At 42.3% G+C, this 14,853-nt stretch overlaps 1 protein-coding gene across 1 annotated transcript in view; it reads right to left on the bottom strand.

Annotated features, from left to right (window-relative positions):
* Positions 1-14,853, bottom strand: part of asz1 (ankyrin repeat, SAM and basic leucine zipper domain containing 1) — a 46,331-nt gene that overhangs the window by 13,562 nt on the left and 17,916 nt on the right. Inside the window, exons 5-10 of the mRNA XM_032578120.1 lie at positions 9,018-9,129; positions 8,745-8,879; positions 8,507-8,628; positions 1,873-1,945; positions 1,586-1,642; positions 1,341-1,450 (exon numbers count right to left, since the gene is read on the bottom strand). Of these exons, the coding sequence (XP_032434011.1) occupies positions 1,341-1,450; positions 1,586-1,642; positions 1,873-1,945; positions 8,507-8,628; positions 8,745-8,879; positions 9,018-9,129 (609 nt within the window). The remainder of the gene's footprint in view (positions 1-1,340; positions 1,451-1,585; positions 1,643-1,872; positions 1,946-8,506; positions 8,629-8,744; positions 8,880-9,017; positions 9,130-14,853) is intronic.

Raw genomic sequence — 14,853 nt, 5'->3', positions numbered from 1 at the left:
CCACGCTAAATGATTCGCTTTTTTATATTCATCAACCTTCTGCGTGTCTCTTCCCATCACCTAGAACTGTGAGATGTAGATAGTTCTTATCTTAATGGTACATTTCCCTGGGTAAGGGCACAGAGCAGGCAGCCATCCCAGCCCTCCTAACACTCTGTCAGAGGGGCCAGTAAACAGTGTCAGCCAGCCTCTGCAGCACCCACACCTCCCTTTTTCCTGCTGTTAGTTTATCTAAGGACACAGAGTGATGATGGGCCGAAGGGGGCTTTTCCTCTAAACCAGCTCTATTGCTTAACTGGTGCTAGAGCTGGGGACCTCAAATCCAGGCCTCCGGGGAGGCTTCCTCTTCATGGGGCTCAACATGGTGGAGAACTTGAGCTGGAGCGTTTAACAACTCTGGGTTGCAGAACTATGCAGTTATTTGTTTGTTTTTCTTTGTAAGTTATTTTTACATATTTCAAGACAAATACAAATATGGCCAAAACAAACTTGAAATGCCACAAAAGAAGATGTGTTCTTGACCGAACTGTTTACTATGAACTATGAGCAACTTTCAGTCTCAGCTGCTGTAGCTTCCTTACTTATTTCAGCTACCCATCAGCCCTCACCTCACACATCATTAGAGTGCTGTTTAAACCATTAAAGCCTGGCTCTGTGTTAGGCTATGGACATGGGAGAGGGAGGTGCAGTGCCACCATGGTGAAATGCTCATTGGTGGGAATGGATGACCTCCAGTGGAGAACAGACAGGTAGCTTTGGGGAGACAGAGCCTAGATTAATGTGCAGGATGGTGTGAGGCAGGGATCTAAAACCTGCGGCTCAGGAGGCGCAACTGGCTCCTGACTAAAAGTTATGAAGAGCAAACAAATGTTTTTAAATATAAAAATTTTAGCAGCTTTGGAGTTTTTTTCTTCAGTAATTTAAGTAAATTTCCTAGACAAAATGACAAAAAAAGTAACAGTAGCACATTTTAAATCTTTTTCTCGTTGTTAGTTTAGAAACTCCGACAAAAAATCTCTTTAGCTGTGAAGCTGCATATAAGATAAATAAAAGTAGTACACAATTGCTTGCAGCCAACATGCAATAAAAATAAAAACCATAAAACATTTGATTATTTTATAAACATCACATTAAATTTGATTCAAGGCTTTAAGTAAAAAACTAATCTTCTTATAACAATTCTATAAATTCAGTATGCTCACCAGACTTCTTTAACTATGTAGTCACATTGTTGTATTACATGGAACTAAGTATTTTAGAATTTAGTGGAAGTATTCCAGAAGCAGAGAACAATTGTTCTGAAACTATAATAAACTTTTTAAACATTGCCCATATCCTACCCATTCTCTCCAGTTCCCAGTTGGATCTTGTCTAGGTCTACTTTGTCCAAGTGCATCTGCTGCACAGCACTCAACACCTTCTGCTGGTCCACTGGGTTGGTAATGCCAATCTGACAAACGGCAAAAAAACGTAAAGATGTCTTTTAGTGGATTCTGTGCACTTTAAACGCAACTAAAAGGTTTAAAATGTATTTTTTTAAGTTTAAACTTGTGCACAAAATATTGTTCCTCATGTTGTCCACTACCTTTTCAAAGTCCTCCTTCTCCATGGTCAACAGGTAGCTCCAGGTGATGTCGTTTTCCTGTGCTCATGTGTATCAGAAAAAAACAAATTTACCAAATCCAGCCTAACAGCTGTTTCTGCAGCAGATGTGTTTCATGCATTTTCCTAAAGCTGCAAAAAGCTACTTACACAAATTGAGGTCTAAAGTTTAATAAGTAAAAAACTATTTCTAAATTTTTGCTTGTACTGAAGCAGAAATTTTGTGCGTCACACCGCAAGTTAAATCTCGTCCCAGTGTGTGGTACTTACAGTCATGATGTCATTGAGGTACCCCAGATTAAGGCCATGCAGGAGAAGTTCAAGTTCATCAAGCTTTGTTGCACTACATAACACAGAAAACAGATCTTGGCTCATAAACAACTTTCTTACAAAATCAAAATATTTTGGAAATAATATTGAAAGTGGCGATGGCGAGCGTCTGGTGGCCGGGCTTTAACCCATGGAGCCCGGCCGGGCTCAGCCCGAAGAGGAAACATGGGTCCCCCCTCCCATGGGCCCACCACCTGTGAGAGGGGCCAAAGGGGTCAGGTGCAGTGTGGGATGGGTGGCAGCAGAGGGAGGGGACCCTGGCGATCCGATCCTCGGTTGCAGAAGCTGGCTCTTGGGACGTGGAATGTCACCTCTCTGGTGGGGAAGGAGCCGGAGCTAGTGTGTGAGGTCGAGAGGTTCCGGCTAGAAATAGTCGGTCTCACCTCGACGCATGGCTCTGGTTCTGGAACCAGCCTCCTTGAGAGGGGCTGGACATACTTCCACTCTGGAGTTGCCCAAGGTGAGAGGCGTCGGGCAGGAGTGGGCATACTTGTTGCTCCCCATCTCGGCGCCTGTACGTTGGGGTTTACTCCGGTGAACGAGAGGGTAGCATCCCTCCGCCTACGGGTGGGGGGACGGGTCCTGACTGTAGTTTGTGCTTACAGGCCGAACGACAGTTCAGACTACCCACCCTTTTTGGAGTCCTTAGAGGGGGTACTGGAGAGTGCTCCTCCTGGGGACTCCCTTGTTCTACTGGGGGACTTCAACGCTCACGTGGGCAATGACAGTGAGACCTGGAGGGGCGTGGTTGGGAGGAACGGCCCCCCCGATCTGAACTCGAATGGTGTTCTGTTGTTGGACTTCTGTGCTCGTCATGGATTGTCCATATCGAACACCATGTTCAGGCATAAGGGTGTTCATATGTGCACTTGGCACCAGGACACCCTAGGCCGCAGTTCGATGATCGACTTTGTCATTGTTTCATCGGATCTGCGGCCGTATGTCTTGGACACTCGGGTGAAGAGAGGTGCGGAGCTGTCCACTGACCACTACCTGGTGGTGAGTTGGCTCCGGTGGTGGGGGAGGAAGCCGGTCAGACCTGGCAGGCCCAAACGTGTTGTGAGGGTCTGCTGGGAACGTCTGGCGGAATCCCCTGTGAGACGGAGCTTTAACTCCCATCTCCAGCAAAACTTTGAACACGTCCCGGGGGAGGTGGGGGACATGGAGTCTGAGTGGACTGTGTTCCGTGCCTCCATTGTCGAGGCGGCCGGTCGGAGCTGTGGCCGCAAGGTTGTCGGTGCCTGTCGCGGCGGCAACCCTCGTACCCGTTGGTGGACACCTTCGGTGAGGGATGCCGTCAGGCTGAAGAAAGAGTCCTACCGGGCCTTTTTGGCCTGTGGGACTCCGGAAGCAGCTGATGGGTACCGGCAGGCGAAGCGGCATGCGGCTCGGGTGGTTGCTGAGGCAAAAACTCGGGCGTGGGAGGAGTTTGGAGAGGCCATGGAGAAAGACTTCCGTACGGCTTCGAAGCGATTCTGGTCCACCATCCGGCGTCTCAGGGGGGGGAAGCAGTACGGCACCAACACTGTTTATAGTGGGGATGGTGTGCTGCTGACCTCTACTCGGGACGTTGTGGGTCGGTGGGCAGAGTACTTCGAAGACCTCCTCAATCCCACCAACATGCCTTCTATTGAAGAAGCTGAGCCTGGGGACTCTGGGTTGGGCTCTCCAATCTCTGGGGACGAGGTCGCCGAGGTGGTTGAGAAGCTCCTCGGTGGCAAGTCTCCGGGGGTGGATGAGATCCGCCCGGAGTTCCTTAAGGCTCTGGATGTTGTAGGGTTGTGTTGGCTGACGCGACTCTGCAATATCGCATTGACATCGGGGGCAGTTCCCCTGGACTGGCAGACCGGGGTGGTGGTCCCCCTGTTCAAAAAGGGAGACCGGAGGGTGTGCTCCAATTATAGAGGGGTCACACTCTTAAGCCTCCCTGGCAAGGTCTATTCAGGGGTCCTGGAGAGGAGGGTCCGTCGGATAGTCGAACCTCGGATCCAGGAAGAGCAGTGTGGTTTTCGTCCTGGTCGTGGAACACTGGACCAGCTCTACACCCTCGGCAGGGTCCTGGAGGGTGCATGGGAGTTCGCCCAACCAGTCTACATGTGTTTTGTGGACTTGGAGAAGGCGTTCGACCGTGTCCCTCGGGGAGCCCTGTGGGGGGTTCTCCGGGAGTATGGGGTACCGGGCCCTTTGATACGGGCTGTCAGGTCCCTGTATGACCGGTGTCAGAGTCTGGTCCGCATTGCCGGCAGTAAGTCGGGCTCGTTTCCGGTGAGAGTTGGACTCCGCCAGGGCTGCCCTTTGTCACCGATTCTGTTCATTACTTTCATGGACAGAATTTCTAGGCGCAGCCAAGGTGTTGAGGGGATCCGATTTGGTGGCCTTAGGATCTCGTCTCTGCTTTTTGCAGACGATGTGGTCCTACTGGCCTCATCAGGTCATGATCTGCAGCTCTCGCTGGAGCGATTCGCAGCCGAGTGTGAAGCGGCCGGGATGGGGATCAGTGCCTCCAAATCCGAGGCCATGGTCTTGAGCCGGAAAAGGGTAGAGTGCCTTCTCCGGGTCAAGGGGGGTGTCCTGCCCCAGGTGGAGGAGTTCAAGTATCTCGGGATCTTTTTCTCGAATGAGGGAAGAAGGGAGCGGGAGATCGACAGGCGGATTGGCGCAGCGTCTGCTGTCAAGCGGGCGCTGTACCGGTCCGTCGTGGTGAAGAGAGAGCTGAGCCAAAAAGCAAAGCTCTCGATTTACCGGTCGATCTACGTTCCCACCCTCATCTATGGTCATGAGCTTTGGGTCGTGACCGAAAGAACGAGATCGCGGATACAAGCGGCCGAAATGGGTTTTCTCCGTACGGTGGCTGGGCTCTCCCTTAGAGATAGGGTGAGAAGCTCAGTCATCCGGGAGGGACTCAGAGTAGAGCCGCTGCTCCTTCACATCGAGAGGAGCCAGTTGAGGTGGCTCGGGCATCTGGTCAGGATGCCTCCTGGACGCCTCCCTGGTGAGGTGTTCCGGGCACGTCCCACCGGGAGGAGGCCCCGGGAAAACCCAGGACACGCTGGAGGGACTATGTCTCTCGGCTGGCCTGGGAACGCCTCGGGATTCCCCCGGAGGAGCTAGAAGAAGTGGCTGGGGAGAGGGAAGTCTGGGCCTCCCTTCTGAAGCTGCTACCCCCGCGACCCGACTTCGGATAAGCGGAAGAAGATGGATGGATGGATGGATTGAAAGTTGTGATTTGTTTTATTTAAAAGAACAGAACAATAAATGGGGAGGGAAATATTGCAAACTTCATTAATTGGATTTTATTTTGGGTACAAGATCGTCCAAACACTCTTCAGAGTTTAAATCTTCAGAGGGGAAGAAGACTCAAAGTCAGACATTTTCAGCCTCAAGGAGGTGTTCAAAAATTAAGTGAGATGACGCATAAAAGTTGGACAAAGATCAGAAACTTTAATTTATAATGAGGCTTTGAACTGCTGTGTTTTCAGGTTGCTGCAACAAGATAGAACAGTTTTGGTATGTCAAAAAAACTGTCATCTACCACAGAAGTCAATGCATAAGCATCTTAGGCAGCATTCTGAATGACCAAGAAACAAAGTGACTTGTAGCAAACATCAGTAGGTGCCTGGAGGGCAGAAAAGCCGTTCACTGCTGGTCATGAAACATGCTGGATTTAGAAATGTTGGCAGCCAGAAATCTCAGTGTTAACACAAGTGTCTGGATTCTTTGATGAACACAGAGAGACTGATGTTTATACAGTTGAAACCAGATATTTACAAGGAATACAAAGACACAGACTTTTTTTATTTATCACAGGCTAAAGTTAAATCAGACCAAACTTCTCTTGTTTTAGGTCAGCTAAATGCCAGAAGACTTAAGAACATTTTAAGATTTAAAAAAAAACTTTTTAGAACTTTACATGCATTTGTCCAGTATCAGGGATAACTGACTTTTAAACTGTATGCCGTGGGTCAAACCTTTAGGGTGTTCTTCCACAAACGTGTCACAGTAGTTCGCTGTAGTTCTGGCTCATTCCTTCCAACGGAACTATAACTCTCAGGTTTGTAGGCCGACTCACATGCAGATCAACTCATAACTTCTACATAGAACTGAGGTCAGGGCTTTGTGATTGTCAAACCAAAACACTGACTTTGTTGTGTTTAAGCCTCTTTGTAACCACTATGGTTGTATGCTTGGGTTGCTGTTCATTTGGAAGACCAACCTGTACCCAAGCTTTTACTTCCTGGCAGATGTCTTTAGATGTTGCTTCAATATTTCTACATATTGTTCTTTCCTCATTATGAAGTGTGGCGCCTCCAAGCCTGAAGTCTGGTTCCCAAGGATGAACCAGATTTGTCCAGCTCTACAATTCTCTTCCTCATATCTTGGCTGATCTACAGGTGTAACTCCAATGAACTCAAAATGTGTTAGTTGACCTATCTGATGTTTGTGGAAGGAAACCAAAAAGGTTTGACTCAAGTCATACAGTTTTAACGATAGTTATCCCTAATGTTGACAAAATGTATGTAAACATCTGAATTCAAAGAAAGTATGAAAAAAAAATCTTTTAACTCGTCTTGTAATTTTTAGAAATAATGTTGGTAATTCTATTTGATCAGAGAAATCTGATAAGTTTGCTATGATTTAACTCCAGTCCGTGAGAAACAAATGTCTACTTCAACTGAACACTAACTAAAAGACAGTTTAAAATGTGCGCTCAAAATCATTCTGTCCATCTAAAGTTGTAAAACCCTGTTTTCCAGCAATACCCTGTTGCTCAACATCTGCTCTTAATTTTAATAACAAATGGTTATTGGTGAAGGCTAGAAAGAACTATTTTCAGTAGAGCAAGTTAGTCAAGATTTGTCACTAATTGTACGTAAAATATCTCAGTTAAATTTAATGTCTTTTTATGTTTGTCCTCGACATGAGTGAAAGACTGAAGCTATAATGCTAACAAACAGGAATGCCACATGCCAAATATGGGTAAATATAATGCAGAGTTTCTGGCAGCAAAGTCTGAGTGGACTAAACAACCATGGAGGAGATTTATTACTGTTTATGTCTGGTGGTTACAGTGGATCAACAACACCTGCCACACAGGCAGCGGCACACCAAAACTCCAACAGGAGGCGGTGTGGGGAGAGAGGAGTTTTACCCTGACAGCAGTTTGGAGAACTGATGTAGAGAAACACTGTTTGAAATGTAAGACTGGGAACCAGGAAGAAGGAAGGAAGTTTGCCTGGATTTGTTGTGTTTTCTATGACATTATCCTGTATACTTAACTTTGTATAACCCAAACTCTACAGTAATTTAGATTTAGCTAAATGAAAAAAACCCCTCAAAAAATAATGAATACCAAATTGTACAAGTAGCAACAGAAATGTGAGATATTCAGTGTAAAATATGTCTTAATAAATGCAACTGAGGTGGTCAGGTTCATGATGCAAGTTTAAGATGTGTCCCTATTCCAACACCTGCTTCAAATGATTTAATTATTTTTTAAAAAATGGTTATTTTGATGATCATATTCAGAAAAGTTAAAGCTGCAGTAAAGGGCGTGCCGTGGTGGCGGAGGGGTTAGCGCGACCCACATTCAGAGGCAACGTGGCCTCGACGCGGCTGTCGCGGGTTCGACTCCCGGACCCGACGACGTTTACCGCACGTCTTCTCTCTCTTCTTTCCCCTTTCCTGTCAGCATACTTTGAAAAAGGGACACTAGAGCCCACAAAAAGACCCCTTGCGGGGTGATAAAAAACAAATAGAAAAAAAAAAGCTGCAGTAAGTATCTTTTGTAAAAAAAAAAAATATTTTACATATTTGTTTAAACTGTCATTATGTCCTGACTGTGGAAAAATTGAGATCCTCTGCCTTCTCTCTGGTTCTACTGATATCTGCATAAATGCACTGCTCCCAGTCAGAAACAACCAATCAGAGCCAGGAGGAGGGTCTTAGTGCTATCAATCATGTCTGTGTACAGTAAGCTCAATGTATTCATGGCGCGCAAACAACTTACAACATTTAATTTCTCTTTGGGATTAATAAAGTATTTCTGAATTTGAATTACAGTTACAGAAATTCTAACTAGTTTGAGAATTCATGAGGTGATTGATAGCCCTAAGGTCCTCTTCCTCTGATTGGTTGTTTCTGACCAGGAGCAGTACAGGATCACAGGGAGGAAGCAGAAGAGCTTGATTTTTTTCACAGATTTGCTTCAAATTATACTGTCACCACACAGTGACAGTTTTAGCAAATACGTAAAATAATTTTATCTATAAAAGTGACATTAAGCTGCTTTAACCCACATTTTACAGGCTCCTTTCTTTATCACGGTATCTCCATAAGTCTGGAGGCTTTAAGCACCTGAGCCACAGAAAATACACATTCAGTGCATTGAGAACATTAAAAGTCTATCCAAAAGGGAAAATACATTACATTACTCTACATTATCATGCATTCACAATTTTCAAGCATGATCTTGCATCCAAGCAGTCATTTTCAATTACCACAAGTCACACATTTATATTAAATGCTACACTACATACTAATAACAAATGGCATGGCCTTCAGTCACAGATCTTACCTTTCCACAGAAGATAGAACATCAGAGTTTGTCGTAAAAAGCTTAGCTAGTGTCTCCTCCATAGAAGAAGAGCAGGCTGGGACAGCAGAGAGTTTGGAAGATGAAGCTAAAATCCGTGCTATCTGTGTAAAGATATATTAAACATCTAACAAAGCATTGGCAAACAGTAGCCGTGAACATTTCAAATCCAATATTTGAACAACTTAAACATACAGTACAAAATGTAAGAAGACATTACCTGAGTGTGTCTGAGCATCTCAGCTAGATTAGCAGGGCTTTTGCCAGTCTTTGTTCTTATGGTTTTGTCAGCTCCCAACTGGAGGAGCTTTAACACTGCCTGTTCCTTGCCATATTGAACTGCTATGGACAAGGCCTTGCAGAACACACCAGCATCAATCAGAGTTAAATCACTTTGAGAACAGTTATACTACAATGTCCATATTAACTACAGGTTAAGCAGTGCACAGGTTTTCAGTAGAAATCTGTCATAAAAGGGATAAAAGTAACATACTGTGTATCCTTTACTGTCCTGGACGTTGATTTCTGCCCCATGGGACACCAGTAGGTTTATCACCTTACAGAGGCCATCTCTGGCTGCCAACATCAGGCATGTCATTTGAGACCTTAAAAACAGGAAGCTAATTTAGTAGAAGACAAGGGTGAAAGAAGACAAAAAGTGCCATGTTATGTGAAAACCATTTTCATCTGTTAAAGACAGATGACAGTACTAATAGAACTTTAAAAGAAAAACGTTCAAAATGAAACCAGTGCAGGAAAACCACAAGAGGGCAGCATATACAACACAATGAAGAGCGATCAGGTCCAGCTCCTGCTGGTGTTAAAAAACTGCAATCTCTCGGAATATTTAGACACTTTTTCTGTAATGTTAATGTACAGTTTCACAGCTAAAAGTATTTTCAATAAAAACCAGCTGGACAAAACATTTACAATCACATGTTTCAGTTCACAAGTTACCGAGAAGCTCTTTAAAACGTTCAACGACAACTAGGCCTTAATTTTAAGAGTTTTTAAAAACTTGGTTCCAGGAATTACGAGCAGCAAATTTAAATGCAATTTTTTCCTAATTCTTTTCAGATGTTAGGTACAAACAAGAGGACATCCTGGGACCTTAGATCTGAACCATCAAAGTTTTTCTGAGGAATTTAAGTCCCAAGATATGACGGTAGGTAACTGAAAATAACCTTAAAACCCTCATCTTAAAACTTGTAAGGAATCTAAGCTATAAAGAGCTATATGCTTTGATTGGAAGCATCAAAGTAAATCATATCATCATAATTCATGACAGACAGGAATGTAACAGAAACAAGGTTTATTTTGGGCTCAAAACACAAACAGGTCACCATTCTAAAGAGAAAACTCAGTTTTTGTTGCAGCTTTTTTACACCAAAATTTAATCGTTAGTTGCAAAAGAAAGAGATCATTATCAAGAAAATTAAAATATTTGTACTGACAGACTAGGTGATCATTGGAAGGTCATGTATCTGACCCTTGAGGGACATTAGCCATAGTGAGTGAACTGGAAGTGAATCTGCCTGTACACGCTGTACTCAGAGAAAGAGAATTATTAGTTGATTATATAAATTGTCCATGTCAGAAAACCATCCTACTGCATCAAATCTCAACTCCACAGAAATACCACCGACTCCCATTCTGACCAGAGCGAACACTAGAATAGAAGTACTTTATTCATCCCAGCAGGGAAATTACTTCGCAGTTACAGCATAGAGACAAGACACAATAACAACTACCACTGAGTAGTAGTTGTAGATAAAATAAAAATAAAAAATAAAATGCTATAAATTGTAAAAAATATGAAATGCTGTTAATATAAAAAGTAACTTAAGAGCAGTCCTTGCAAAGATAAAAAAAAATGCAGATATGTATATGTAAATATATGTACAGCAAGTGTGCCACAGTGCAGTTGTGCAAAATCGGACTGATTAGTGCAGAACAATGATTTAGCTTTTATTGTACAGTGAGATGGCATGTGGCAGGAAGGATTTCCTGTATCTGTCCCTACGGCAGCGGAGCTGGAGCAGCCTATGTGAGAAGGTGCTCCGCTGTCTGTCCACTATTCTATTCTATAAGTCGGCGTCTGCTTTCCCCCGTTTCTTCTTCTACGGGGAAAATGAAGTCGGCGTCTGCTTTCCCCCGTTTCTTCTTCTACGGGGAAAATGAAGTCGGCGTCTGCTTTCCCCCGTTTCTTCTTCTATGGGGCAAAATGAAGTCGGCGTCTGCTTTCCCCCGTTTCTTCTACGGGGGAAAATGAAGTCGGCGGCTGCTTACCATAGTTGCGAGACCTGTTGTGGCTCAATATTGGTCCATATATAAGGCGCACCGGATTATATGGCGCACTGTCGGCTTTTGAGAAAATTGAAGGTTTTTAGGTGCGCCTTATAGTGCGGAAAATAAGGTACATGAGAAAAAATCTTACCTGCCTCCACAAAGGTGTGAAAATCAGCCACTGTCCCTCTTTGCTCTGCTGTGAGAGAAGTTTGACCGACAGGCATGGCCACCAGATCATATCTGCATGTGCGCGGTTAAGAACAATCTGCCACTGTTGCCCACTTATATATTTAGCAGCTTAGACAAAAGACCAGAATCAGTATTGTACGCTTTTTAAGCATCGGTGATCAGTCAGAAAACTGAAATTGGTGCACTCCTACTTCTACTAGGTTTTTCAGATTAAAAGGTGGTGGGTGGTACAGCTCTGCTAAAGTTAAGGCCAACTCGTATATCACAAAGCTGTGTCCAGCTGCTGCTGTCATATTTCTCTACAGCTCTGTGTAGATGTAATGTATCTATTCATAACTTCTAAAAGCTCATAACTCAATAAGATGTTGCATGATCTGCTGTATAATTACAGGTACAAAGGTAGTGTACACTACTTTACCAAGTATGAGATGTTTTCATAATACGAGTTAATGACATGGGGGAATCATGTTGAAGTGATCCAGTGATGCGTTTCAGACAATGATGTGCAATTCTGCTGTCACTGCAGATCCTTATCTATCATTATCTGCAAATAACAATTCATCAAAAATAGCAGAACTAGATTTACAGATAAGACTTCCAATAAATGATAAGCAGAGCAATGCTTAATGCTTTATGGCTTAAAGTTACCAAAAGTAATATGTCAGTTAAGCCAATTAAGTGGTTCCATATAAACATATTTACACGCTTTCTGGTATTTTACCATCACCTTTTTTTCACCAGAACAAAAGGCTGTATATGAATAACCTTTGCTACAATACACTTATCTTATCAGCTCAAACAACATGGTGGGAGAGAAAAAACATCAATCCTGAGAGGTGGGAAAGTTTGGGCCAATCCATCACTTCATGCCTACAGAGAGTTGTTTGTGTCTCTTAAAAGAAGCTGCCTAACTAAATGAAAAGGAATTTATATGGGCTGTTCATAATTTGCATGAACACAAACCATGACAGCTCAGATTCTTTGACTAACACTACAAGATTTCTCTTTCAATCTATTTAATTATGTTTTATGTAAAAGTAATAAAAATGTTTTTAAGTGAACAGAAAGTCACGTACACTTAGGGAAAACAGACCAAAAGGCTTTATTTGCCACATATATCTAAACCTATGCTGTTTTGATCCAATATGTATACTTATATCTGAATTTCACCAATGTATGATATTTTAAATATATAGTTTCAAAGAAGTTTAAATTTCAGAATAACAGAACTTTTCATATTTGCATCAAGAGAAGATTTGGATATAAATAAATGGCTTTTCTGAGAGAAAAATAAGTTTTCTCTGCTCTAGGAAAGCTAAAAAGATGATTACTAATAAATACTGTCTGCTGTTTCTTCGAACCATGTAACTTTGTACAGGTATTTATGTAAAAATTAATATGTCAATCCTAGACTGCATTTGAGGGCATAAAAGTGTTTTTATTTTACATTGCTTTCACCTTTATTAATTTCTTGTCATTATTACAGTTGCTGTTTTTAAAAACAGATGGTTGTTTCCGGAAAGTCGTTTTAGACATAGGTCATGTTTGGCAGACAGGTGTACATTTTAAGAGCGTCTGAGGGTCATTGAAGACATGACAGTAAAACAGAGTTAAGTCCTCCGATGACAGATTCCAAGAAATCAGTTAATGTTCTATGTGAACTAAAACAACTGCAACAACGCCGATGGCATGCATAACATTTTTATTAACATTGTTCTTTGCCAAACAGTCAGTCACTATCTCTTTGACCTCTGCGAACAAAACAAATGGTGTCATATTTCTTCGTCTGTGCTCTTTGGTAATGAATCATTCCAAGGCTGTCCACTTCCGTCACTTTTATGTTTCAGCTTGTCCTTCAGGCTGTGAACTCTGTCAGGTTTCCAAACATTTAGCTAATCAATAGACTGACATTTCAGCATAAACACTGCTTATCCAATGCCGCTCATCCAATCAGGATATCATCAACTAAGATTTCCAGGAACATGACTCACTGTACCTGAAAAAAGGTTAGCCCTAAACTTTCACCAGGCCCATCAAAATGATGGATTATGCTGTAAAAATCTTGCTTATTATTTGGGATTTTAATAAAGTTATTTTTGTCAAGAGTACATGACTAATTCTAAAAGTAGTTCCAGTGAGAATTGTGATTAGCATGAAAAGATTTCTGAAAATAACTTATGAGAGTTCAGAAACACAGCCAACAGGTAGCCTATAAATTATAATAACACCATCATCCTTACAATTTTAATGTTTTATAGACTTTACTTTCTATGGCCCGTTGTATTGTATAAACCTGGACTTTGTTTTGTTGTTATTCTGCTATATCAACTGAATTTCTCTGCTGCAAAATACAAAGCATCCAGAATGTCTTCACAGCACTTCAATGTTGTCAAATGTTATGATACAGTCTTATTCCAAATTATATTAAATTAATCTTTATTCCTCAAAATTCAACACACAAATACCCCATTATGATGGCGTGGAAAAAGATTTGAGTGTTCTGTAAATGTATTAAAATTATAAAACCAAAAAATCCCATTACAAAATAATCTAATGGGATGTTTATCTTTATTTCAGACTGCGAAATAAAGTCTGAAATAAAGATACAAATTGAGCTTTTTCCACTGATTACCCTTGAGATGTTTCTACAACTTAAATGAGTCTAAATGAAGAGATATGGGGAGAAGGGTCTTAGTCAAGGAGACGACCAACAACCCGGTGGACACTGTGATGGAAAAATTACAATAAGGTCACATCTGCTAGTCATGTTATATGAAATGCCTGTGAACTCTCACCAAAAGAACTATTTGGGTTACATGTAGAAGGTTGGAAGTTGTTTTCTACAGCTGCATCAGAACCAGGCTGTCTCGCCTTTGTTGTTAATTCTTTATCCTTGGTATAAAACTCATGTGTTGTCTCTGCCTGACAGAGCTTTTCATCCACACCTGCTTCATTATTGATTGTCCTACAAGCTCTCTGTATTGTGCACAATATATGAATAAACCTGATTGAGTGATTTCACCGGAACAGTGCTTGGAAATAGTATTTTTTCCACGACAATTTGGTGCCATGATCCGGATCCCTCGACTGGACATCCGAGGACGTCGACGAGCAGCGTCAGGCTGGAATTTAGTCGACGTCCTCGACTAAATTCCAGCCTCAAACCTCGTTTACGATTTGGAGAGAAGGGCTGTTGGTCGGCTCCATGGCTCCAGAGCTGGGATCAACGAAGTCAAAACCACTGTTATCAGGTGGGATACTCACTCAGGCTAATAAATTAATTTTACAAATTCTAAATTTTTAAATCTAAAATAGTAAAGGATCCGATAAACCTTTCACCCTGGGGAATAGAGATTGACGGTGTTAAAGTTGGGTTAAAGTCCCACAGGAAAATAATAAAAATAATTTTAAAAAATATATAAAATAAACAAAAATAATAAAAAACATAAGTGGGAGGTGAATGTCCCCCCGACAGCCGATTTTAGGCCAAGGGGAAAAAAGGGAACCCCAGGTTTCTAGGTTAAAGTCCTAGTGAAAGTCCTTAACAGTGAATAAGGCAGGTATTTTGTTGAGTTTTGGTTTTTTAAATTAGGGGAACTAAACCTTTAGAGAATCCTAAAGACCTTTATAGGAAATAAAGGCCCCTCTTAAAGGAGTAAGAGGCAGAGCGACCACAAAGCTGATTTGTTGGATTCTGCGAAGACGTTTGCAGTCTAAAGAGGAAATCCCACCCAATTCAAGAAGAATGGGTCTACATGGTTCCAGAACTCAGTCTCCTCCTCAGGGTGAATTGTTTGATTATTTGATAATGAAATATTGAAAAGAAAAGCAGGGGAAACGAATAAAGAATA

This window comes from Xiphophorus hellerii, chromosome 2 (genome assembly GCF_003331165.1).
Source record: "Xiphophorus hellerii strain 12219 chromosome 2, Xiphophorus_hellerii-4.1, whole genome shotgun sequence".
NCBI classification, from domain to species: domain Eukaryota; kingdom Metazoa; phylum Chordata; class Actinopteri; order Cyprinodontiformes; family Poeciliidae; genus Xiphophorus; species Xiphophorus hellerii.
The sequence above is the reverse complement of the archived record's forward strand: the minus strand, read 5'-3'. Positions and strand labels throughout refer to the sequence as shown.